The sequence below is a fragment of the Pinus tabuliformis genome, chromosome 4_2 (assembly GCF_031772625.1).
Source record: "Pinus tabuliformis cultivar Carrire ecotype Pingquan chromosome 4_2, CPIR1, whole genome shotgun sequence".
NCBI classification, from domain to species: Eukaryota; Viridiplantae; Streptophyta; class Pinopsida; order Pinales; family Pinaceae; genus Pinus; species Pinus tabuliformis.
In genome coordinates, this window is record NC_142304.1 from 894,263,675 (window position 1) to 894,290,650 (window position 26,976).

At 42.5% G+C, this 26,976-nt stretch overlaps 1 protein-coding gene across 2 annotated transcripts in view; it reads left to right on the plus strand.

Moving 5' to 3' along the window:
- Positions 1–412: 412 nt before the first annotated feature.
- Positions 413–26,976, plus strand: part of LOC149172581 (riboflavin biosynthesis protein PYRR, chloroplastic-like) — a 374,041-nt gene continuing 347,477 nt past the window's right edge. The window contains exons 1-2 of one of the 2 annotated variants that reach the window (XM_089424347.1): positions 413–777; positions 24,751–24,885. In XM_089424347.1, the coding sequence (XP_089280473.1) occupies positions 466–777; positions 24,751–24,885 (447 nt within the window). In that variant the 5' untranslated portion in view covers positions 413–465. The remainder of the gene's footprint in view (positions 778–24,750; positions 24,886–26,976) is intronic. The other variant, XM_089424346.1, reaches the window with a different exon arrangement.

Genomic DNA, 26,976 nt, shown 5'->3' on the forward strand with positions numbered 1-26,976 from the left:
CTCAAAAACTTTTAAAAGAAATGAGCCTCCCTCTCAACACAAAAAACAAGAAAAAAATAAAAAATACTTTAAAATTAATTTTAATTAAAAAAATAACAATAATTCCTTCAAATTCATTAATCTCACTTCACATTTAAATTAAAACTGAATTAAATTATTTTTACCATGGACCATTTCCCCGCAATGGAAGTCTATAATGCAAATTGTAAAAAGGACTCTTTTAAACGAGATCAATTTTTTTTTATTCAAAGCTTTAAACGCGGTTCGATCCCTACGGAGAACAACACACTTTTTTCAGCTCTAAACGCAGCGTTCGATCACTAAGGCGATCTGGGCACTTTTTCGCGTTCAGAAAAAATATATTTAATTTATTTAAATTCATAAACAAGATTATCTAAATAGTAAAAATTTAAAAAAATATACAAGTGGCCATTATCAACTCGCATCCATGTCCATCTGTGAAAAATGGCCTTGGCTCTGAGGGCCTTTGTGCCCCCGGTCATATGCAGCAGCCTGGACAACAGTCATATGCTGAGAGCCGCAAAGCTCGCAGACAAATCAGCTGGTATCACCGCCCCGCATCCAAATGCAGGATGCGTAATTGCCCGCGGTTCTAAGGTTGTCGGGGAAGGTTTTCTGTATGCCCAAGGAACCAAACCTGCGGAAATACAGGCGCTTGAAAAGGCCCGGGAGCTAAGCAAGGGGGCTGCCGTTTATCTGAATTTGGAGCCTGGAGATTGCCATGGCGACGACAGTTCTGTCGCTGCCCTCGTGCAAGTAAATTTGATTTGTTTTTTAAAATATTTTTTGGCTCAATTTTCCATCAATTAGAGCTCGAATGCTCTCCGTGTATCAGTAATGAAAATGGAAGGTTATGCTTAATCCAACGACGAGCATATTTTTAAAACTTGAACTTTTACTTTTTAAATCTTTTCTATAAATTTCAAATTTTTTGAAAAGGTGTGGGAGAAAAAGGAAAAAGTTTTTTTTGTTCATTTCAGAAAAGAGTTTCACTTGGTTCCAAGGGATAAGCTTTGGCACAGAGTGGAGGAACTTGGGGTTCTTAAACATTTGAGAACAGCTGTACATAGGCTGTATGAAGAGGTGAAAGTCAAAATTAGAATTTCACCAGTCATTTCTGAAAGTTTTAGAAGCGATATTGGGGTCAAGCAAGGTTGCTCACTGTCTCCTACCCTTTTTGGTTTAAACTTCATATATCGACGAGCTTGAGAAGTGGTTAATTTCGCAAGGGGGTGATGGTATCTATTTGGGCAAGTTTGTTATAAGGCTTCTTTTGTATGTAGATGACCTTATTCTGATCGCTAAATCGGCTCTTGGTTTGCAAGAACACTTACTATCCCTTGAACATTTTTGTAGAAGTGTGGAGATGCAAGTCAATATCAGCAAAACGAAAGTAGTGGTCTTCTTTACGAAAAAAACATAACCAACATAAGTTCTACTTTGAAGACAACATTCTGGAAGAAGTTGCGGATTACAAATACCTCGGAATTGACTTCAACAAAAATCTAAGCTAGAATGGTTGTAGAAAGAAAAGAGCTTTGGGGGGTTGGAAAACATTTTATGCTTTTCAAAATAGGTGTAGAGAGGCAGAGTTATGGGACTGGAAAACTCAAACTCTTTTTGAGCTTTTAGTGATTCCGGTGATTCTCTATGGTTGTGAACTATGGGCCAGCAGTGCATCCGACATGCAGTGGAGACAAATTGAAAAAATTCAGAAGTGTTCGATTACAAACAAATTTAAGATTAAAAGTGCAGTTCCTTATGATATCTCGTTAAGTGAAACAGGGACTACTCCTATTGAAACAATTGCTATGGTGCGAGTCATAAGGTATTTAAAAAAAATGAGCAAATGGAAGAGGGTAGATGGCCTAAGGTTGTCTTTAATGATAGATTGTGCAAGAGCAAAAAAACTTGGATGCGGCAAATAACAAATGGTTTAGTAAATGGGGTTTGCTTGAACGCGTGTCCCATAAACAACAAAGAGATAAAAACTTTTGTATGGAAAAGTTCCACAAGCATACTTGGGATAAGGAGCTAGGAAGAAAGAAAAACTAGTATATTGAAGCGTTTAATCCCACTCACAATCATCAACCAAAAGCATACATAGAGGCAAATATCTCTTAGAGAGTCAAAATTCTCATTGCTCAGATAAAGACTAATTCTCATCAACTCCATTGTGAAACAGGGCGCTGGAAAAGGCCAAAGGAAGTGTGGGAGGAAAGAGTACGCATTTTTTGTTCTTTTGAAAAAGTGGAAACAAAAAAACATTTCATCTTAGAATGCAAGGCCTTCAAAGACAACAGGGAAAGTCATGCAGATATGATGACAGCTAGCTCTTGGGATAATCTATTTAGCGAGGGGTTTGGCGAGAAGCTACGAGCATTTATTTTGAAGTTTCACAGAAAAATGACCAAATACATCAAATTGATGAATAAACAATCTGTCCCATAGGCCATCTTTAGCCTCGTGGATGTTAAAATTTCTTTTTTTCTTTAACTGAGAAGTGTAGAAGAACAGTTTGTAGAACTTGGACTCTGCAAAAACTCGGCAAGGGTCTGAAATTGTAGAGTGTGGAGGAACTAGGCAAAATATCACTGGTCAAAAATGCAGAGTGATAAAAAGAGGCAGAGAAGAAGAGGTGTATTAATATCGAACAAAATCCAAACATACGGATATGCCATTGTGGAAATTGCTAATCACGTCACATAGAAAACAACTCTTGAGAATATTAGTATTGATGTGCAATGAAATTCAGCAGTGGGATATGCTACTGGGGAGATAACCTGTAACATTATATCGAGAAAACAAACCAAAGAGGGTCCACAAGGCTTGATACCAAATCTGCCAGCGATGTTGGTACTGGAATGAGCGAGGATGCGATAAGTTTTCAGTGACTTTTCTACCGCAGCTGTTGATTTTTTGGCGTGGTGTTATTTTTTCAGACTGCAAACGATTGGCAATTTTTTGTGTAGTTTAATTGCTCCAAGCAGAACTCGCCGATTTATCCACAAGTTCTGCAACACTTTTATCTGACTCGTTGAAAAACAAATAACCAACAAATTTGTCTATTTTAGAGCCTGGAAAGGAAGTTTTATTTTTATTTTTTGTCAGTGAGTTTGATTAATAGGCAGGCAATGTCAACCTTCCGGTTAGTTGCAGTTTGGATTTCTGCCCTGGCCGCCTACTATCAGCTAGGTAGTTTGCTGTCTTTGAACCAAGCAGTGCCCTAGTGCCTTTCCTAAATAATTTCATATGTTGGAATTTCTGGGAGGGATAGTCAGCAAATTACCAATGCAGAAAATTTACTCATAAAGATCAATCGGGAAAGCTGCAATAACTTGAACACATATCGAGGGCCTTAACAATTTTAGGGACTAATAATAAACACCCGCAACAAACATAGAGATGAATCAGATGATTGAGAGATCCAACATGGTATGACATTGAGTCTGATTTGTCACATTTGAAAGCAAATTACCAATGCAGAAAATTTACTCAAAAATATTAATAAAAAAGCTGCAATGTGGTTATAACCTCGATATCTTAATCGAAGAAACCTTACATGCATTTATATACTCTCTTGAAATGCACCTTAAACACTCCGTTTGCACATCTAGGCGGATTGAACCTTATATGCATTTATATGCTCTCTTGAAATGCACCTTAAACACTCCGTTCACACGGTTAAGAACTTTAGGAACTAATACTAAACACCCACATCAAAATAGAGAATGATTGAGAGACCCACCATGGTGTGCATTGAGTCTGATTTGTCACATTTGAAAGCCCATATGTGCACTCATAAGTGAAGAGAACGAGGATTGCTAGATGGACAAGCAAATTGTAAAATGGTTCTTACAAGGTTCGTGTGATCACTTTGGTGATAATTTGGAGTTGGATTATGAATTGGGAAGCTCTTGTACCCACCTTGGAGGGCACTTGGGGGCTTGTGCACCTGCATTGGAGGTTGCTTAGGGGTTGATGGATGACAGATTTGAAGGCTTATGGAACAAGTAATGCTGTTGAAGGGCCTTTGGAGGCTGGACATTTCGCCAACAGCCTTGCATTTGAGGAAAGGGTCACTTCTGAGGGTCTTGTGACCCTAAATTTTGTACATGTTGCATTATAAGCCCCATTTTACTTTGATTTAGATTCATTCAGTGGTGAAGAAGGCCTTTGCCTCTCCTCAGGCTAAAATTGGGGAGTTTGGCTTAGAAAATATTATTTTATTGTAATAATGAGTTGAGGTTCTCTGTGTAATATTCCTAGTGGATATTAATAGTGATAAACAAGCAAATACAACACATTCAACACAATAAATTTCACACACGATCAGATAACTAGAAATGCTACATAAACACGCCAAAATGGGTCAATTTCATTATATAGTAGGAGTACAATATGAAATGGAAGGAATGCACCTGGGCTTGCTCAAGGAAAGCTACAAGTCCCAGGTGATGAAAAATCAACTACCCAAATGCTATAGAATGACTCTCCTCCAAAAGTCTGCGTTGGCCCCTAAGTTGCAGGAAACGTGGCCCTAGGAGGCGTTTCGCCAGGGGAAACGAAACGAAACGCGTTTCCCCGTACCGTACGGCCTGGAAACGCGTTTCCGGCCGTACGGCCACGTTTCCCGAAACAGAAACGTGGCCATACGGCCGGAAACGCGTTTCCAGGCCGTACAGGCCACGTTTCCCCCAAAAAAACATTTGTTTTTTAATTTTTTTTTTCTAATGTAGATCTCTTACATTTGTTTGCCCTAGTGTTGATATGCAGTTCATGGTAATGTTAAATTCTTAAAGTAAAAGTGATATTCTCCTTTATTTTTCATTTTCATCCTTTTACTTAAATTTTTAACATTACCATGAAATGACTCAGGATGTTTGAGAGTGGTTTCGTCGTCATTGGATTTCATATGGAGAAAGTAGAATTTTAGATCTTACTCAAAATCTAGCAGACTTATCTGTTTTTCAGGATTTCAGGATTGGGGGGATTTCAATGTTTCCATTGGATTTTATCATGTACTAGGGTATAGAACTTGTATTTAATCGAGAGAACAAAGCCCTCTATGCAGGGGAGACTCCCAATAATCAAGAGAATGTAGGGTACTAGGGTATGAAACTTGTATTTAATCAAGATCACTAAGGTCATTCGACTATGTAGGAGGAGACTCCCAATCAACCACGAGACAAAAAATTAGAAATTTCTCGTGGCTGATTTTGGATATTTCTATTTTCATTATGTGATTATTCATGAGTAAATGTGATGTAAATTTAGATACTTATAGTCTATGCATTGACAATTGACAATTTTATCATAATGTAATAAATTAGAATGTATCATATATGCTTTATGATTGCACATATTTCTTAAATTCCTAATATATATATATATATATATATATATTCGCGTTTCCCCGTTTCCAAAATTTGGGGAGGTCGCGTTTCGTATCGCTTCCCGTTTCAGAAACTCGTACCCGTTTCCCCGTTTCGTGCAACCTTGGTTGGCCCTTATGGAATTGCACTGCTGGTTAGAAGAACTAGAGATTTGACCCACTTCTAGTGCTAAGAAAATTCTGCAAAATTAGCCATTGTCTACTCTCACCAAACCCACAAAAACCCAGAAAGGGTTTGGTCTAGTTTTAACCCTCAAAATTACCCCCAATTTCCACATGCTCCTCCAAAGATTGGGAATTTCAGCTCACCTAAAGAAATCACTGCTTTTCCCTCCCAAGTGTTGCCAAATGCTAACAAAATTATCCTTTGGGTGTCTCCTCCAAACACAACTCGACTTAGCTCTGAATGTCCCACCCTCTTACTCCTACATGTCGCTCAAGGAAAGCCTCTACGCAGGCCCATGTGAAAATTCTATCACTGCAGCAACTGATTTATTTTACCTACTTATTTCTCAATAAGTTATTTACGAAAACCCTTCAGTAAACATTAAAATAAATTCTGCTGCAAATATCACACCATAATACAAAAACAAATACATGCACAAGAATCAGACACATCAACACAGATATTTTGGACAATTGTCCCCGGAAAAACCCAATGCGGGAAAATCGGTGCAGCAAAGGAGGATTTTATTATTCAGCAATTCTTCAGTACAATTGGGTGCCAAATTGGCTTACCCAACAGAGAAAAATTCTCCAACACTTCTCCCAGTCTTAGCATCAGGCTTGCTGGCCTCTGCACAACTCCCAGACCCTCTGTGTCAGCTCCTGCCTCTCTGCGTCAGCACTGGGCCTCTCTGCGTCACCCATGCAGGCCCTCCAGTGACTGCGCAGTTCTGTTGCCTCTGCGTCTGCCTCTCTAACCTCTGCGCTGGTCCTCTGGTGCTGTTCCTGACTCTCTGTTCCGTACCCGCTACCTCTTGCTGCTCTCCAGACCACTAGTTCGAATTTCTCAGCTAACCCCGCTCTAGAAATCGAACTGACTGGTCTCCCTTAGTGTGTTCTCCAACTGACCCTCAAGCCTCTTCTTATACTTTTCCTATTGGTCCTTCAACGACCGAGATTAAATCTCTAATCAATGGCTAAGATTAGATTTGGCTTGATCCATGACTTTTGGAACCTTCTAACCCAGTTTTATATTAATACCCGTTAATATTTTATTTTTCCTCAGTGTAGATTTAAGAACTCCATTAAAAATATTAATTATTTTAATATCTCCCAAACTGGGTGCAATCTGTCCAAACCATTTCTGGGTCTTGAAGATCTCATGTGCTTTAGCCTCTCTACCAATTTTCATGGCTAGAGCACATCCGATGCTACCCCAAATCAACACTCCCTCTTAGTGAGGACTGTGCTCTAATAATACTCCATACTGAACATCACTCTGACTATACGACACCGGTACCTGTGCTGATGCTAGGCCTCCTTGCCCAACATCCTCTGCACTGCTGCATCATGTACTGTTGCCCATGGCTTTTCCTCTGCCACTGCTGCATCCGTACGACAACTCCCTCTCCATCCGTGCTGCTGCTGGTCCTTTCTCCCAACATTGCATCTGCACTGCAACTCCCTCTGCATCCATGCTGCTATTGGTCCTTCTTCCCAACACTGCATCTGCATTGCAACCTCTTCTCATCATGCTGCACCGTGCTATTGTTGACAACTCCCTCTCCATCCGTGCTGCTGCTGGTCCTTTCTCCCAACACTGCATCTGCACTGCAACTTTTTCTGCATCCACGCTGCTGTTGGTCCTTCTTCCCAACACTGCATCTGCACTGCAACCTCTTCTCATCATGCTGCACCGTGCTATTGCTGACTGCTACTGCACTACAACATCCCCCCCATTTCTGCTACTGAAATGGATTCTTTATCATCCCCATCTTTTCCCTAAAATAGTCAAACTTTGTTCTTCCAAGTGCCTTGGTGAGGATCTCTGCCACTTGTTCTCTTGTAGGAGTGTAGCTCAATTGTACAGCTCCTTGTTGGACACAGTCTCTGACAAAATGACACCAGATATCAATATGCTTTGACCGATCGTGAAACACTGGATTCTTAGAGAGCTTGATGCAACTCTGATTATCACACATGATCCTGGTCGCTTCCATCTTTATTTTGAATAGGTTCACAAGCAGTTTTCTAAGCCATATGGCCTCTCACGAAGCTGTGCTTGCAGCCATATTTCCGCCTAAGCTGAACTCAGAGCTACGGGTTTCCGTTTCCTACTGCACCAGGAGGTCATTCCCGATCCAATCTTGAAACAATACCCAGAAGTACTTTTTCGATCCACTAAACTTCCAACCCAATTTGATATTCTTACTCCTAGTGTACAAGAGTCCATAATCGACTGTTCCCTGTATATATCTGAGAACATGTTTGGCTGCTGCCCAGTGCACCCTCTTCGGCTCCACCATGAACCGACTGAGGGTGTTGACAGCGTAACAAATGTTTGGCTTGGTATTGACCAGATACATCAGGGACCCTATGAGCTGTCTGTATAAGGTGGGATCAACATCCTTGTTTTTTGATGCATCAATTTTCTTCCAATTGGTGATCATTGGAGTAGCCATGGGTCTACAATCCTCCATCCTGAATCTCTTTAGAATTTCTGTAGCATATCTCCCTTGTCCAAGGAAGATCTCCCCTTTTTGCTGCCAAACTTCCAACCCCAGGAAATAATGCATCTGTCCCAAATCTTTCATGTCAAATTCTGTGGCTAGATTCTTCTTGCAGTCCTCGATGAACCTGGATGATCCTGTCAGGAAGAGATCATCCACATATATAATATTAGGATTAGAGCCTCATTCTCTACAACCATATAGTAGAGATTTGGATCTGCGTCGCTCTTGACAAATCCCATCTTCTGCAAGTAGCCATCAATTTGACCATACCATGCTCTAGGTACCTGTTTCAGCCCATACAAGGCTTTCTTCAATCTACATACATGAGACTTCTTCTCATGTGTCTCAAAGCCTTCTGGCTGTTCAATGTAAACTTCTTCTTCTATCACCCCGTTCAGAAAATTCGTTTTGACATACACCTGATAAATCTCCTATCCCATCTGTGCTACAAGAGATATCACGGTTCTAATAGATGTATACCTAGCTACTGGGGCGAAGATCTTTTCGTTGTCAATTCCTTCCTTCTGAGCATACCCCTTAGCCACAAACTTGGCTTTGTATTTTTCCACACTGCCGTCTGCAGCGTATTTAATCTTGTAGATCCATCTCGAACCTACCATCGGTCTGTCTTGAGGCCTTGGCACTACCTCCTAGACATCGTTCACCATTATGGAGTTGTACTCTTCTACCATCGCATCCAACCAAACTTGATGTTGAGCTACTACTACCTGATATCTATCTAGTTGTTTTCGCTCCCTCTTATTGTTCCTTGGTGCACCGATGAAATCCTCTAAATCTCGCAAAATCTAATGAAGCTCCCTGCTCGTTCTTCCTCGACCAACAGGTGGTTCTGTTAGCTCCTCCTCCTCCTGTGATTCTCCCTGATCCGAGGAAGAGTTCTCTACTTTCGTTGGTTGAAGAGGTTTTACCAATGGCTCCTCTTTTGACTGCTCCTCAGAAGACATTTCTCGAGATTTTTCTGAAAGCCTTGTCCTCCATGAACTTCACATCTCGTCGAACTACTACCTTCCTGCTCCCTGGAAGTAGATTTTGTATGCCTTAGCGTTCTCGCTATATCCCGCTAGATATCCTTTCTCTGCAGTTTGATCCACCTTCTTCCTCCTTTCCTCGGGTATGCGGCAATATGCTAAGCTCCCAAATATCTTGAAATCACTGACTTCAGGCGTCTTCCCTGTGAAGACTTTCTCTGGAGTAATCTTGCCCAATGCCCGATGAGGAGTTCTATTCTGAACATAGACTGCCACATTGCATGCTTCTGCCCATAGGAATTTGATCATACATCATGGCCTTAGCTGCTTCTACGATAGTCTTGTTCTTTCTTTCTACTACTCCATTCTGCTCTAGATTGTAAGGAGCTGTCCACTCTCTTCTGATGCCCTCCTTAGCGCAAAAATAAGTGAAGTCCTTGTTGATTTGAGGTAGCATCGGATGTGCTCTAACCACGAAAATTGGTGGAGAGGCTAAAGCACATGAGATCTCTAATACCCAGAAATGGTTTGGGCAGATTCTAAACAGTTTGGGAGATATTAAAATAATTAATATTTTTAATGAAGACCCTAAGTCTAAACTTAGGGAAAATAAAATATTAATGTGAATTAATATAAAACTGTGTTAGAAGGGTCCAAAAGTCATGGATCAAGCCAGATCTAATCTTAGCTGTTGATTAGGGACTTAATCTCGACCATTGATCTGTCAACGAGAAAAGTATAAAGGAGGCTTGAGGGTCACTTGGAGAACACACTGAGGGAGACCAATCAGTTCAATTTCTGGAGCGGGGTTAGTTGAGAAATTGAACCAGTGATCTAGTGAGCAGTCAGGAGGCAGCAAGTACGGAACAGAGAGACGGGATCAACCACTGGAGATCAACGCTGAGACGGGAGAGGCAGACGCAGGGCATTCCAGGTAGACGCAGAGGCAACAGGAGATTGCGCAGTCACTAGCTAGGCCTGCGTGGGTGACACAGAGAGGCCCAGGGCTGACGCAGTCAAGCAGGGGTTGACGCAGAGTGTCTGAGAGCCACGCAGAGGTCAGCTGGGTTGACGCTGGGACTGGGAGAAGCGCTGGAGAATTTTTCTCTCTGTGGGTAAGCCAGTTTGGCACTCTGTTGTACTGGAAAATTGCTGAATAATAAAATCCTCCCTTGCTGCACCGATTTTCCCACATTGGTTTTTTTTTCCGGGGACTATTGTCCAAAATATATGTGTCAATGTGTTGATTCTTGTGCATATGGTTGTTTCTGGATTACGGTGTGATATCTGTAGCAGTATTTATTTTAATGTTTATTGAAGTAATTTCATAAATAACTAATTGAGGAATAAGTAGGAAAAGTAAATCAGTGCCTGTAGTGATAGAATTTTCACATGGTATCAGAGCAAGTAATCAGAGACAGGAAGGGAAAATCAGTTATGGGTCGAGACCATGATGCAGAGGCATCCATGTCAGGGGACTCACACAGATTTTCAGAAGATTGCACAAGAGAAGGAGACTTTGATTTCTCTATGTTGGCTTCCAGGTTGGAAGAAGAAGTGGCTTGTATGACTAGTTTTGCATCATCAGAAGTGTGGTATATAGACAGTGGAGCCTCGTGGCATATGACAGGAATCAGGGAATGTTTCTCAGAATATTGAGAAGAGAAGATGAACTTTTAGATCACCATGGGGAACAAGACAAAGTGTACTCTAGTAGGGAAGGGTACCATAGTTTTTCAAATAGAATCGGGAGAATGGTTCCGTGCTACAAATGTCCTGCATGTACCAGGATTGGGGATGAACTTACTTTCTGTGTTGCAACTTCAAGGCAAGGGCTATGATGTCTACTTCATCAAGGAGAAGGTATACGTCAAACACCCGAGCTGGAAAAAGAAAGTACTGATCGGGATCAAAAGTAATAGGTTGTATAGATTACAACTAGAATCACCAATGGCACTAATAGGCAGTCATGGAGACAAGGACTTAAACGAACTATGGCACAGAAGAATGGGTCACTTGCACCATGGAGCTCTGAGAATTCTCAGGAGCACTGTAATAGGAGTTTCGGATCTGAGTACGGAACGAGATGATGTATGTAGGGGATGCATGTTGATTTGGGGTAGCATCGGATGTGCTCTAGCCACGAAAATTGGTGGAGAGGCTAAGGCACATGAGATCTCCAATACTCAGAAGGGGTTTGGGCAGATTCTAAACAGTTTGAGAGATATCAAAATAATTAATATTTTTAATGGAGTCCCTAAGTCTAAACTTAGGGAAAATAAAATATTAATGTGAATTAATATAAAACTGTGTTAGAATGTTCCAAAAGTCATGGATCAAGCCAGATCTAATCTTAGTCGTTGATTAGGAACTTAATCTCGACCGTTGATTTGTCAACGAGAAAAGTATAAGAGGAGGCTTGAGGGTCACTTGGAGAACACACTAAGAAATCAAGATTTCGACTTTCTCGGGCTGAGTTTGCTGAGAAAGTTGAGAGAGTGATCAGGGTTGCAGTTGAGGGTCAGTGAATACAGAAGTGAGAGGCAGAGATAGCACCGGGAGGATCAGCGCAGTAGCCGGAGAGAGGGACGCAAAAGCAGTCAAGGGTTCACACAGAGCCAGCCAGGGCTTACGCAAAGGCAGCAAGGAGCTGCTCAGTGCCTCAAAGGGCCAGCGTGGGTGACGCAGAGGGCCAGAGGACTAACGCAGTGCCTCCAGAGGTTGACGCAAGCCAAGCCAAAGTGACACTGGGCTAATGCTGGGCCAGAGAGAGGCTGACGCAGTCCCTAGAGGCTGACGTTGGGGTTTCGTTGGGCAGATTGGAGCTATAGAGTTGCCGGAGTGTTTATCTGGGGTTTCAACCGGAATATCTACTTCCGAGTAGAGAGGTACTACTGGCGAGATTTTTCTTTATTGGGTGAGCTGGATTTGGCACCCAAATTATATTCTGAAACTGCTTAATAAATCAAACCCTCAGATAGCTGCACCGTTTTTCCCGCATTGGGGTTTTCCGGGGACATTGGTCCAAAAGCAACGGTGTCACTTATGTGCTTGTTTCTGTTTCCTTCAGTTGATGATCTGTAATGTGTTGAGCATGCACTTGTATTTATTTCTAGTGTTTACATGGTAAATAATTTGTTAATTAACATAACAAGTAGGTAGGAATAAATCAGAAAGTACATGAAGGGTTTCTAATGGGTTAGACTTAGAAATTCCAACATGGTATCAAAGGGTGGTTGCAGATCATAGGAGAACTGAGGACATCAGCTGAGCAGAGTAGCAACAGTAGAAAACAGTTGTCCCGAGTGACAAAAGTTGTTCCTAGCAGAGTAGCAGCAAGGAAGGGGTGACGCAGTGCCTGCATCATCAAGATTGAGCCAGGAAGAGGCAGCGTAGAGGCTGAGGGAGGCAAAGACAGGCTCACGCAGAGCCACATAGAGGCCAAGAGGGCTGACGCAGTTGGTTGAGGAAGTTGATTTGCCGGTGTCAGGATTGCGTAGAGCCTAGGAGCTCTAACCTTCAGTTTGCTGGGGTTTAGGAGGCTGTGGGTAAGTTGCAGAGTGGAGTTGGTGGGGTACTGTAGTCAGAACAATACCTAACAGGGCAAGGCGAAGGAGGAGGGAGTTGCTACCAAGGATTTCTAGCCGAGAAATCCGGATCAGTGGTGCAACTGCACTAACGATCAGAGTGAGAGCATCTTGACATTCGCAGAAGGATTTCTAGGAGGGAAATCGAGGCTCGGAGGGAGTCACACCAAGAACTTCCAGGAGGGAAGTAAAGGAGCAGCGAGATGGCAATGTATGGGGTAAGAGACCAGGACAGACTAGATGGAGCCTCAAACTTCGTAGTCTGGAAGGCCAAAATCCTATCTGTTTTAGACAGGAATCGTGTCAAGCACTTCGTCTTGAGGACGATAGCTATCCCAGTTGACCCAGCTGATAATGACAAGTACGAGGAGGCAATGGTGAGGGCCAAGAGCATCATTCTTGAGGAGGTCAAGGACCATGTCGTACCACATATCGCCGAAAAGGAAACGACAAATGAGATGTGGGAGGCCTTAAAGAAATTGTACCAGCATACTCCTGTGCAGAGAAGGATGTTACTAGAAAATTAGCTGTGATCATACCAGATGTAGAAGGGAGAATAGATCGACCCCTTCCTCGGTCGATTGAAGGAGATCCGGGATTAGCTGACTTCCATAGGGGCCACGCTGGATCAAGAATTGATGGTGAGAACAACCCTGAATGCAGTCTCAGAAAACTGTGAGGTGTTTGTCCAGAGCATACTGGGCAGGGCGACCCTTCTAGATTGGGAGGAAATGTGGGCTGCTCTTTGCCAAGAAGAGATCAGAAGGTTGAGCAAGGTGGGAAGCAGCGGCAAGGGGATCAGAATCAAGAAGGAGGAGGAGGTGGATGCTGCCTTAGCATCTGAGGGAAAGCAGGAGAAACGAAAGAAGAAGGACCTCTCCAAGGTCAAATGCTTCTACTGTGGGGAACTAGGTCATTATGCAACCCAGTGTCCAAGGAAGAAGAGCAAGGGAGAGGCCTCCGAGACAAAGGCTGCGCCAGCAAGGGCAGAGAAGGAAGTGGAGACAGACGATGACTGTGCCATGAGTGCACACACACCACTTGAGTGGAAGTGGGGAGACATTGAGTTGTAGTCAGACGGACTACAGGCGATGAGGGGCAGGATCCTCGAGGTACCCAGCCTCTTGGATTAGACCTTGTTACGGGAGCCCCGAAGAGGAGTAGCAGTACTGGCGATGTCAGTAGAGACGGATGCGGATGGAGTGACAGAGGGAGCTACAGTGCAGGATTCCTAGGACAGCGTGAGGTAGCAGTGCGAGAAGCACGGGAGTGTTGCACTAGTGCAGGATGGCACAGAGAGGTGTACAATAGTGCGAGATGCAGGGAGTTGTTGCAGTAGCGTAGAGGTCAGAGAGGGAGCACTTGTCAGCGACAGAGGGAGTTTCAACATCGAGGGTGTCTCTAGCCTGACAGAGATGTCAGAGTTGGGAGATCAGTTACTTACTTCTCAGTAACTGAGTTGCAATGCAACAGTTAGCAGAGGTAGTGGCAAGGCCATGGGCAACAACACAGATGCAGAGGGAGTTGCAATACGGATGTAGCTGTGGCAGTGGCAGGGCCATGGGTAGCAGTACAGGATGCAACAGTGTAGAGGATGATGGGCAGCAAGCCTAGCATCAGCACAGCGACCGATGCCGGATGATCAGGGTGATACTTAGTGAGGAGTATTGCTATAGCACAGTCCTCGCTAAGAGGGAGTGTTGATTTGGGGTAGCATCAAATGTGCTTTAGCCACGAAAATTGGTGGAGAGGCTAAGGCACATGAGATATCCAATACGTAGAAAGGGTTTGGGCAGATTCTAAACAGTTTGAGAGATATTAAAATAATTAATATTTTTAATGGAGTCCCTAAGTCTAAACTTAGGGAAAATAAAATATTAATGTGAATTAATATAAAACTGTGCTAGAATGGTCCAAAAGTCATGGATCAAGCCAGATCTAATCTTAGTCATTGATTAGGGACTTAATCTCGGCCGTTGATTTGTCAACGAGAAAAGTATAAGAGGAGGCTTGAGGGTCACTTGGAGAACACACCAAGAAATCAAGATTTCGACTTTCTGGGGCTAGGTTTGCTGAGAAAGTTGAGAGTGATCAGAGTTGTAGTTGAGGGGCAGTGAATACAGAAGTAGAGAGGCAGAAATAGCACCAAGAGGATCAACGCAGTAGCCGGAGAGAGGGACGCAGAAGCAGCCAAGGGTTCATGCAGAGCTAGCGAGGACTCACGCAAAGGCAGCAAGGAGCTGCGCAGTGCCTCAGAGGGCCAGCATGGGTGACGCAGAGGGCTAGAGGATTGACGCAGTGCCTCCAGAGGCTGACGCAGGCCAAGCCAAAGTGACGCTGGGCTAACGCTGGGCCAAAGAGAGGCTGATGTAGTCCCTAGAGGCTGATGCTGGGGTTTCGTGGGGCAGATTGGAGCTATAGAGTTGCCAGAGCGTTTATCCGGGGTTTCAGCCAGAGTATCTGCTTCCGAGTAGAGAGGTACTACTGCCGAGATATTTCTCTGTTGGGTGAGTCGGATTTGGCACCTAGATTATATTCTGAAATTGCTTAATAAATCAAACCCTCAGATAGTTGCACCAGTTTTCCCGCATTGGGTTTTTCCGGGGACATTGGTCCAAAAACAACGGTGTCACTTATGTGCTTGTTTATGTTTCGTCCAGTTGATGATCTATAATGTGTTGAGCATGCACTTGTATTTATTTCCAGTATTTACATGGTAAATAACTTGTTAATTAACAGAACAAGTAGGTAGGAATAAATCAGAAAGTACATGAAGGGTTTCTAATGGGTTAGACTTAGAAATTCCAACAATGCGCTCTAGGAAAGTATGCCAAGGCAACATTTCCTAGGAGCAAACACAGGGCCAAGGGTGTACTAGGATTAATACACTCAGATATCTGCGGACCTATGTCCGTCAAAGCTCTCAGTGGTGCTGAGTATTTCCTTACTTTCATTGATGACCACTCAAGGAAAACTTGGATTTATTTTCTGAAAACTAAGGATGAGGTTTTCTGTCGATTCAAGGAGTTCAAGGCTCTGGTGGAGAATCTGACTGGGAAGAAAATAAAAGTTTTGCGCTCAGATAATGGTGGAGAGTATGTCGATAAGGACTTCACTGATTTTTGTGCTAAGGAGGGCATCAGAAGAGAGTGGACAACTCCCTACAATCCGGAGCAGAATGGAGTAGCAGAAAGAAAGAACAGGACTATTGTAGAAGTAGCTAGGGCCATGATGTATGATCAGGATATGCCAAAATTCCTGTGGGCGGAAGCATGCAACACAACAGTCTATGTTCAGAACAGGACTCCTCATCGGGCATTGGGCAAGATTACTCCAGAGAAAGTTTTCACAGGGAAGACACCTGAAGTCAGTCATTTTAGGATATTTGGGAGTTTAGCATATTGCCACATACTCGAAGAAAAGAGGAAGAAGCTGGATCAAACTGCGGAAAAGGGATATCTGGTGGGATATAGTGAGAATGCTAAGGCATACAAAATCTATCTTCCAGGGAGCAGGAAGGTAGTAGTTCGACGAGATGTAAAGTTCATGGAGGACAGGGCTTTGAAAAGATCTCATGAGCTGCCTTCCGAAGAGCAGTCAAAAGAGGAGTCGTTGGTTAAGCCTCTTCAACCAACAGAAGTAAAGAATTCTTCCTCAGGTTAGGAAGATTCTTAGGGTGAGGAGGAAGAAGCACCTACTGTCAGAGGAAGAACTAGCAGGTAACTTCGTCAGATTCTGCGAGATGCAGAGGACTTCATCAGTGCGCCAAGAAACAATAAGAGGGAGCGAAAACAACCAGATAGATATTAGTCATTAGTAGCTCAGGATGGAGAGCCTGCTAGTTACAAGGAGGCAGCTCAACGTCAGGTTTGGCTAGATGCGATGGTAGAGGAGTACAACTCCATAATGGTGAACGATGTCTGGGAGGTGGTACCAAGGCCTCATGACGGATCAGTGGTAGGTTCAAGATGGATCTATAAGATCAAATACGCTGCAGACGAGAGTGTTGAGAAATACAAGGCCAGGTTTGTGGTTAAGGGGTATGTTCAAAAGGAAGGAATTGATTATGAGGAGACCTTCGCCCCGGTAGCCAGGTATACATCTATTAGGACTGTGATATCTCTTGCAGCTCAGATGGGATGGGAGATTCATCAGGTGGATGTCAAGATGACATTTTTGAACGAGGTAATAGAAGAAGAGGTATACATTGAACAATCGGAAGGCTTTGAGACTCATGAGAAGAAGTCTCATATATGCAGATTGAAGAAAGCCTTGTATGGGCTGAAACAGGCACCGAGAGCATGGTATGGTCGAATAGATGGCTACTTGTAGAAGATGGGATTTGTCAAGAGTGACGCGGATCCAAATATCTACTATTTGGTTGTAGAGAACGAGCCGCTAATCGTAGTATTGTATGTGGATGATCTCTTTCTAATAGGATCATCTAGACTCATTGGGGACTACAAGAAGAATCTAGCCACATAATTCGATATGAAGGATTTGGGACAAATGCATTACTTCCTAGGGTTGGAAGTCTAGCAGCAGAAGGGAGAAATATTCCTTGGGCAAGGGAGGTATGCTACAAAAATCCTGAAAAGATTCGGGATGGAGGACTGTAGACCCAGGGCTATGCCAATGAACACCAATTGGAAGAAGATTGATGCATCATAAGACAAGGATGTCGATCCCACCCTATACAGGCAACTCATAGGGTCCCTGATGTATCTGGTCAATACCAGGCCAGACATTTGCTACGCTGTCAACACCCTCAGTCAGTTCATGGTGGAACCAAAGAGGGCACACTGGGCAGCAGCCAAACACGTTCTCAGGTATTTACAGGGAATAATCGATTATGGGCTCTTGTACACCAAAGGTAAGGATATCAGTTTGAGTGGATTTACTGATGCAGATTGGGCATGAAGTTCAATGGATCGGAAAAGTACCTCTGGGTACTGTTTCAACATTGGATCAGGAATGACCTCCTAGTGCAGTAGGAAATAGAAGTCCGTGGTTCTGATCTCATATGAGGCAAAATATATGGCAGCAAGCACATCTTCGTGTGAGGCCATATGGCTTAGAAAACTGCTTGTGAACCTATTCAGAAGGAATATGGAGGTGACCAAGATCATGTGCGACAATCAGAGTTGCATCAAGCTCTCTGAGAATCCAGTGTTTCATGATAGGTCGAAGCATATTGATATCCGGTGTCACTCTGTCAGAGATTGTGTCCAACAAGGAGCTGTACAATTGAGCTACACTCCTACAGGAGAATAGGTGGCGGACATCCTCACCAAGGCCCTTGGAAGGACAAAGTTTGACTACTTTAGGGAAAAGATGGGGATGGTAAAGAACCCGTTTCAGAAGCAGAAATGGGAGTGATAGCAGCACGGATGCAGAGGGAGTTGCAGTGCAGATGTAGTGTTGGGAGAAAGGACCAACAACAGCACGAATGCAGAGGGAGTTGTCGTACAGATGCAGCAGTGGCAGTAGCAGAGCCATGGGCAGCAGTACAAGATACAACAGTGCAGAGGATGTTGGGCAGGGAGGCTTAGCATCAGCACAAGGACCGATGCCAGATGATTAGGGTGATACTCAGTGAGGAGTACTACTAGAGCATAGTCCTCGCTAAGAGGGAGTGTTGATTTGAGGTAGCATCGGATGTGCTTTAACCACGAAAATTGGTGGAGAGGCTAAAGCACATGAGATCTCCAATACCCGAAATGGTTTGGGCAGATTCTAAATATTTTGGGAGATATTAAAATAATTAATATTTTTAATGAAGACCCTAAGTCTAAACTTAGGGAAAATAAAATTTTAATGTGAATTAATATAAAACTGTGTTAGAAGGGTCCAAAAGTCATGGATCAATCCAGATCTAATCTTAGCCGTTGATTAGGGACTTAATTTCGGCTGTTGATCTGTCAACGAGAAAAGTATAAGAGGAGGCTTGAGGGTCACTTGGAGAACACACTGAGGGAGACCAGTCAGTTCAATTTCTAGATCGGGGTTAGCAGAGAAATTGAACCAGTGGTCTGGTGAGCAGTCTGGAGGCAGCAAGTATGGAATAGAGAGATGGGATCAGCCACTGGAGATCAGCGCTGAGGCAGGAGAGGCAGACACAGGGCATTCCAGGGAGATGCAGAGGCAGCAGGAGACTGCGTAGTCACTAGTTGGGCCTGCGTGGGTGACGCAGAGAGGCCCAGAGCTAACGTAGAGTGTCTGAGAGCCATGCAGAGGTCAGCTGGGTTGACACTGGGATTTGGAGAAGTGCTAGAGAATTTTTCTCTCTGTGGGTAAGGCAGTTTAGAACCCTGTTGTACTGGAAAATTGCTGAATAATAAAATCCTCCCTTGTTGCACCGGTTTTCCCACATTGTTTTTTTGTTTGTTTTTGTTTTTTTTCTCCGGGGACTGTTGTCCAAAATATCTGTGTCAATGTGTTGATTCTTGTGCATTTGTTTGTTTTTGTATTACAGTGTGATATCTGTAGCAATATTTATTTTAATGTTTATTGAAGTAATTTCATAAATAACTTATTGAGGAATAAGTAGGAAAAGTAAATCAGTTGCTGTAGTGATAGAATTTTCACAGTCCTATCGACATACTCTCCCCCATTATCTGAGCGCAAAACTTTTATTTTCTTCCTAGTCAAATTCTCCACCAGAGCCTTGAACTCTTTGAATCGACAAAAACCTCGTCCTTGGTTTTCAGAAACTAAATCCAAGTTTTCCTTGAGTGGTCATCAATGAAGGTGACGAAGTACTCGGCACCACTAAGAGCTTTAGTGCACATAGGTCCGCAGATATCTAAGTGTATCAATCCTAATACACTCTTGGCCCTGTTTTTACGTCTAGGAAATGCTGCTTTGGCATACTTTCTCAGAGCACAACCTCTGCATACATCATCTCGTTCTGTACTAAGATCTGAAACTCCTGTTACAGTGTTTTTGAGAATTCTCAGCGCCCCATGGTGCAAATGTCCCATTCTTCTGTGCCATAGTTCGTTCAAATCCTTGTCTCCATGACTGCTTATTAGTGCCATTGGTGATTCTAGTTGTAGTCTGTATAACCTATTACTTCTGATCTTGATCTGCACTTTCTTTTTCCAGCTCAAGTGTTTGACGTATAATTTCTCCTTGATGAAGAAAATGTCATAGCCTTTGCCTTGAAGTTGCGACACGGAAAGTAAGTTCATCCCCAATCCTGGTACATGCAGCACATTGGTAGCACGGAACCGCTCTCCCGTTTCTGTTTGAAAAACTATGGTACCCTTCCCTACTGGAGTACACTTTGCCTTATTCCCCATGGTGATCTGAAAATTCATCCTTTCCTCCTGATAATCTGAGAAACATTCCCGGATTCCCGTCATATGCCAAGAGGCTCCATTGTCTATATACCATACCTCTGATGATGTAGAGCTAGTCACACAAGCCACTTCTTCTTCCAGCCTGGAAGCCAACATAGAGAAATCGAAATTACTGTCTCTTGTGCAATTTTCTGAAAATCTGTGCGAGTCTCCTGACGTAGATGCCTCTGCATCATGGTCTTGACCCATAATTGATTTTCCCTTCCTGTCTTTGATTACTTGCTCTGATACCATGTGAAAATTCTATCACTGCAACCACTGATTTATTTTACCTACTTATTTCTCAATAAGTTATTTATGAAAACCCTTCAGTAAACATTAAAATAAATTCTGCTGCAGATATCACACCATAATACAGAAAAAAATACATGCACAAGAATCAGACACATCAACACAGATATTTTGGACAATTGTCCCCGGAAAAACCCAATGTGGGAAAACCGGTGCAGCAGAGGAGGATTTTTATTATTCAACAATTCTTCAGTACAACTGGGTGCCAAACTGGCTTACCCAATAGAGAAAAATTCTCCAACACTTCTCCCAGTCTCAGCATTAGGCTTGTTGGCCTCTGCACAGCTCCCAGACACTCTGCGTCAGCACTGGGCCTGTCTGCGTCACCCACGCAGGCCCTCCAGTGATTGCGCAGTTTTGCTGCCTCTCCGTCTGCCTGAGAGGCTTTGCGTCTGCTTCTCTAACCTTTGTGCTGGTCCTCTGGTGCTGTTCCTGATTCTCTGTTCTGTACCCGCTACCTCTTGTTGCTCTCCAGACCACTAGTTCGAATTTCTCAGCTAACCTGCTCCAGAAATTGAACTTACTGGTCTCCCTCAGTGTGTTCTCCAACTGATCCTTAAGCCTCTTCTTATACTTTTCCTATTGGTCTTTCAACGGTCGAGATTAAATCTCTAATCAACGGCTAAGATTAGATTTGGCTTGATCCATGACTTTTGGAACCTTCTAACCCAATTTTATATTAATACCCATTAATATTTTATTTTTCCTAAGTTTAGACTTAGGAACTCCATTAAAAATATTAATTGTTTTAATATCTCCCAAACTGGGTACAATCTGTCCAAACCATTTCTGGGTCTTGGAGATCTCATGTGCTTTAGCCTCTCCACCAATTTTCATGTCTAGAGCACATCCGATGCTACCCCAAATCAACAGCCCACGTAGTCATTGGTGATGGGTGATGAAACTACAACAAAAGCCCTCCAGAAATATGCCCAATCAACCCCCAAAAGTCCAATAAATTGGAGTCTGATCCTCTCTTGAAAGACCCAACAAAACGCTGCCCCACAACTGCCTTCCTCTGGGTGTGCATATTTCCCTTCCTGCGTCCAGACCATTGAGAAAGACCCACAAATCTGCTTGAATAATCATTGGAACAACTCTACAATTGAAATGGAACTCCTCCTAGGGAGGGCACTCGAAGTCCACCGAAGGTAGGGTGAGATTTCTGCTTGGAGATCTCGTGTGTTGAACAACACTTTGTTGACTCAGCTGAACAGTTTGAGCAAACAATGGTCTGGTTGTCAAATGAGCAAAAGTCCCAAAATGAGTGTTTCTCCTTCTATTTGTAATTTGCTGCCCTTTCTTCCCTTGTGGGCTCCACCACATCGAACTCCCTTCTTCCCTTTTCTCTCTCCAAATTGAACTCTCCAAGGGGTGCGTATTTCCCTTTGGAGTGGCCCCCACATCCCACTAATGCCACGATTTTATCCTTTCTCCTATAATGGGGTTCTTTCTTAAATAAAAATTATTCCTCCTATGCATTTACCCACTTCTCCTAAGTTGTGAGTTCAAAATTTAATAACATTATGCAAAATTGCAAAATTGATGCAACTGTCTGGAAATTTTAATTAGAGGGGACATCACACTCTCCTATTAATAGAGAGAGATTTCACCTCATTTTTGTGAGTATTTCTCAATCTACACGTCAGAAATCCTACTGCAATCACTGGTTTATCATCTCCTACTTGTTCTTTGCATTCAACAAGTTATTTAATTATTTAAACATAGATGAAAACACTGTTGCAACCTACACATACATATAGATCATGAACTGAAATAAATTGAGACAATCACACAAGGGACACCGTTATTTTTGGATAATCGTCCCTGGAAAATCCAATTCGGGAAAACGGTGCATCATATAGAGGGTTTGTATTATTAAGAAAATTTCTTAATACAACTAGTGTGCCAAATCTGGCTCACCCAATAGAGAATAAACCTGACAATTGCCTCTATCCGAAGACAAATATTTTGACAATTCCAGCAACTGGATGATCAAACTCCACAGATGACAACTGCTGTTCCCAGTGTTGGGCAACGATGACTGCTCCAAGCTGTGCGCTGGAACTGCGTCACCCTCCCAGTGAGCCTCCGTTGCTTAAAAGTTGATATGCTGAAACGCTGCTCTCTCTGCCCCATAAAAAACCCCAGCACTGCCTCTAAAGGAATGCGTCAACCCCTCCAGCTTCTGCGTCACCCTCTCTGGAGCTGCGATGTCTCTCCTGTTGCTGCTTTGGCTCTCTGCTATGTATTCTCTGCCTTGGATTGAAGTCCCTTTGTCGAATTGCCGGTCTCACTGAAACTCAGATCACTTAGCTCGACTTTCTTAGCAAACCACGCCCCAGAAAAATCGAACTCTTTGATCTCTTTAGTGTATCTCCAACTGACCCTCGAGCCTCCTCTTATACTTTTCCTGTTGATGAATCTATGGCCGTGATCTAATCTCTAATCAAAGTCTAAGATTAAAACAGAGTTGATCCTCGTCACTTAGAACCTTCTCACCCATATTTTTATTAATACACATTAATATTTTTATTTTATAAGTTTAGACTCAGGAACCCATTAAAAATATTAATTATTTTAATAACTCCTCATTTAGGTGGAATTTCTCCAAACGATTTCTGGGTTCTGGAGACTTCATGTGTTCTAGCCCCTCCAAATTTCGGAGCTAGAGCACATCCGATGCTACCCAAGCTCAACAATTTTCTCATGGAATTTTGGGGATGAAATCCCATGGCAATATGAAATTTCTGTGATATTTCCTTGTAAATATTTGGCTTTGGATATTTTAAGTGAAGCGAATTGTCTTGGGGAAGATATGTTTTGGATGGATGAACTTTTTTTGGATTGACTAAGTGATGCTTGGATGAATAGTGTTATTTTGTCGTGAATATTATCTTCCATTTTGCTCCAATTGTTGGATCGGGTTTTTTTTGAGGCTTCTTAATAAATGCCATATAAATGTGTTTAGCTATTGACTCACTCCTTGTTTGACTCCATATGCCCAAAAATTCATTAATGAGCTAAGGCACTGATCCTCCATTATCCACTTTATATGTATATATATATATAAAGCGGCACTTGTTTGATAATCTATTTGAGCATCTCCATTGCCTATCTCGAACCATCGCTTCTTTGATGTTGCCATTTCATTTCAGCCGGGGCCATACGTTATTGAAGATTATTCTGGGGTTTTAATTAATTAACAAGCTCTTTAGAGAGCCATTTGGCTTAGGATCCCTTAGTCATCTTACTTCTAAGTCTTATCGGGGAAGCCTCCCTTGTGGGGATAACATCTGCCCACAAAACAATAGGGGAATTTGCTACTAAGGTGATGGTGGTGGTGGATCCCATTGTTGTTGGGGATCTAGTGTGGGCCAGCACTAAGGTGTTAGATTTTGCAGTAACAGGGACAATACTGGGTAATCTTGGAAGGGGCCCGGGAATGATCATTTGAAATTCTCCTTGCATCTAATGGCAAAGTGAATAAACTAACTAGTAATGGCTGTCTGACCATTTGATCTAGAAACAGATACGTTCTTGTGCTGGAACAGATTGGAATGGGTATGGCTTTGTGATCATGGTGAGTTGTCCCTTACCAAAATGGGAGGAAGTGGTTGTACTGACCTAATGCCCTCTGTATCCCTGGCTGGGGTGTCTGCACTAGGCTTATTAGTTCTGATACTAGAGATAGGCTCAAAAGCTATTTGTAAACCATTGGCTCTTTCTCTCTTAAATATATATTCCCAGCTTGATTCATTTGCTGTTTTCAACTTTAAATAGCATACTCTTATATGAACATTGTCTGAATTTATCAGATTTAAGCTTATATCTTTGACTCTTTTGAAGATGGGACAGGTAGGCAGGTTAGCGGCAGAGGGAGTAAGCAAAGTGACTACTTCGGATATATTCATTTTACATGAATCCTTGAATATGTATAGAAACATTAAAAAGCCTTACGTTCTAAACATGTTTCCTGAAGGCTTATACATATCCCGATTTGTTTATTCCATGTCTAAGAAAAAATTTCAGTAGATATGTTTTTCTGCATAGGCTTTGCAGCTTGACTTGAGGCAGATTAGCTTCGCTTCTAGGAAGAGTCATTATGGTTGGTCCTCTCTGCAAATGAATAAGCTTCTTTCAATCTTATCTGGCTTTCTTGACATGGGTCTATAAGCTATGGATTTGAGAGTTTTAACTAGAGCCTAATTTGGTCTTTCCTTTGAAAGTTGGTTTCACATAATATTTGGCCATAATGTTGGTTTAACACAAAGTTATCTTGATGGGAATCAATGTGGCAGTTTTTAAATGCTAAGGTTTCTTGATACGGATCAATTTTACTTTATGATTTTGGCCATGTTATTGAATAGAGCGTTGAATTTCAGCAATTTTCCTCATGATGGGGATCTGCTATTTGGTTTTCAGGGAGGAGTTTCTAAAGTGGTCGTTGGTCTTAGACATCCTTTGCAACACTTCCGAGGAAAAGCAATTAAAGCACTGAGAGATGCAGGTATAGAGGTGAATGTACTTGGTGAAAATTTGCAAGGCAGAAGCATTGAGGTGATTTAATTCCTGACCCTTGGCAAAACTGTCTCTTGATCTGGTTTTCTTTTCTTAGGTTTCTCAAGTTTATCTCTATTGTTCTGCTGTCCTCAAGTCCTATTAGACTGGCAATGAGTTTCCTAGGTTCAATACAAGTGAGCAAACTTATTGATGCATACTGTAGCTCTGATTATGCAAGGTGCTGCAGTTGAACTGTTGTTGCAAAATCAATGAATCAAAAGGCTCCTGAGATTCAGTGGAAAACAATGGGGGTTTAGAGCAAATATCCTAGAAAAAGAAGTGACCACCTGAAATAATTTGTTACTATAACTCACAAGATATGATAAGATTTAGTCTAGTGAACATGTATTATATTTGTACTTTATCCTTATATCTTTTAGGTGATTAGTGTAAATTCTTCACTTGCCGACTTTACTGTATTTTATTGGAAACATGGTCAAACTTGATCCATATCCCACAATTTTGTGCTTTATGTTAATTAGTTAATAGAAATGAGTGTACAGATATATGAACAGTTTCAATAATCTCCTCTCTTGCATACTTGCATACCAATATATAAATGGAGGCCATAATGGGTTTCTAAAAGGAACTCATTATAATACATTAGAAAACTTGTTTTATATGGAAAGTTAAACATGAGACATCTAATGCTTTTCTTTGTTTACTCTGAATTAGAGTGAAGCAGTGTCATTAACTCCTGCAAGAAGAGTCAATATTGACATAGGAAAATTTTAGATTGTAACTGTGCACCTCTAGTAGCTACTATAGAAGGACATGTTGAAGTTTCTAAGTCTAACAGTTAGAAATGCTCCATGTACTTTCTGATTTATTCCTTCCTACCTGTTCTGATTAATTAACAAGTTATTTACCATGTAAATACTGAAAAATAAACACAAGTACATGCTCAACACATTACAGATCATCAACTGAAGGAAACAGAAACAAGCACACAAATGACACCGTTATTTTTGGACTAATGTCCCCGGAAAAACCCAATGCGGGAAAACCGGTGTAGCGCTCTGAGGGTTTGATTTATTAAGCAGTTTCAGAATACAATCTGGGTGCCAAATACGGCTCACCAAACAGAGAAAAATCTCAACAGTAGTACCTCTCCTTCGAAGACAGATGCTCCGGCTGAAACCCCGGATAAACACTCTGGCAGCTCCTCATCTCCAATCTGCCCCACGAAAAACCCCAACGTTAGCCTCTATGGACTGCGTCAGCCTCTCCTGCCCTCTGCGTCAGCTTTCTCGGTAGTTCCGACAGTTCCCGGTAGTTCCGGCTGTTCCCGACAGTTTCGGATTCTGCCCTCTGTGTCAGCTTTCTCCGCAGTTCCGGCAGTTCCCGGCGGTTCCGGCTATTCCCAGCGATTCCGGCTTCTGCCCTTTGTGTCAGCTTTCCCGACAGTTCCGGCTGTTCCCGATAGTTCCGACTTCTACACTCTGCGTCAGCTTTCCCGGTTGTTCCGACAGTTCTCGCTGTTTCCGGCAGCTTCGGCTTCTGCCCTCTGCGTCAACTTTCCCAGCAGTTCCGGCAGTTCCCGGCAGTTCCGGCTATTCCCGGTAGTTCCGACTTCTACCCTCTGCGTCAGCTTTCTCGGCTGTTGCACTGATCCTCCTAGCACTATATCTGCCTCTCTGCTTTTGTATTCACTGCCCCTCAGCTGCAACTCCAGATCACTCTCTCAACTTTTTTCAGCAAACCCAGCCCCAGAAAGTCGAAATCTTGATCTCTTGGTGTGTTCTCCAAGTGACCCTCAAGCCTACTCTTATATTTTTCTCGTTGACAAATCAATGGCCGAGATTAAGTCCCTAATCAATGGCTAAGATTAGATCTGTCTTGATCCATGACTTTCGGATCATTCTAACACAGTTTTATATTAATTCACATTAATATTTTAATTTCACTCCATTAAAAATATTAATTATTTTAATATCTCTCAAACTGTTTAAAATCTGCCCAAACCCTTTATGGGTATTGGAGATCTCATGTGCCTTAGCCTCTCCACCAAATTTCGTGGCTAGAGCACATCTGATGCTACCCCAAATCAACACTCCCTCTTAGCGAGGACTGTGCTCTAGCAATACT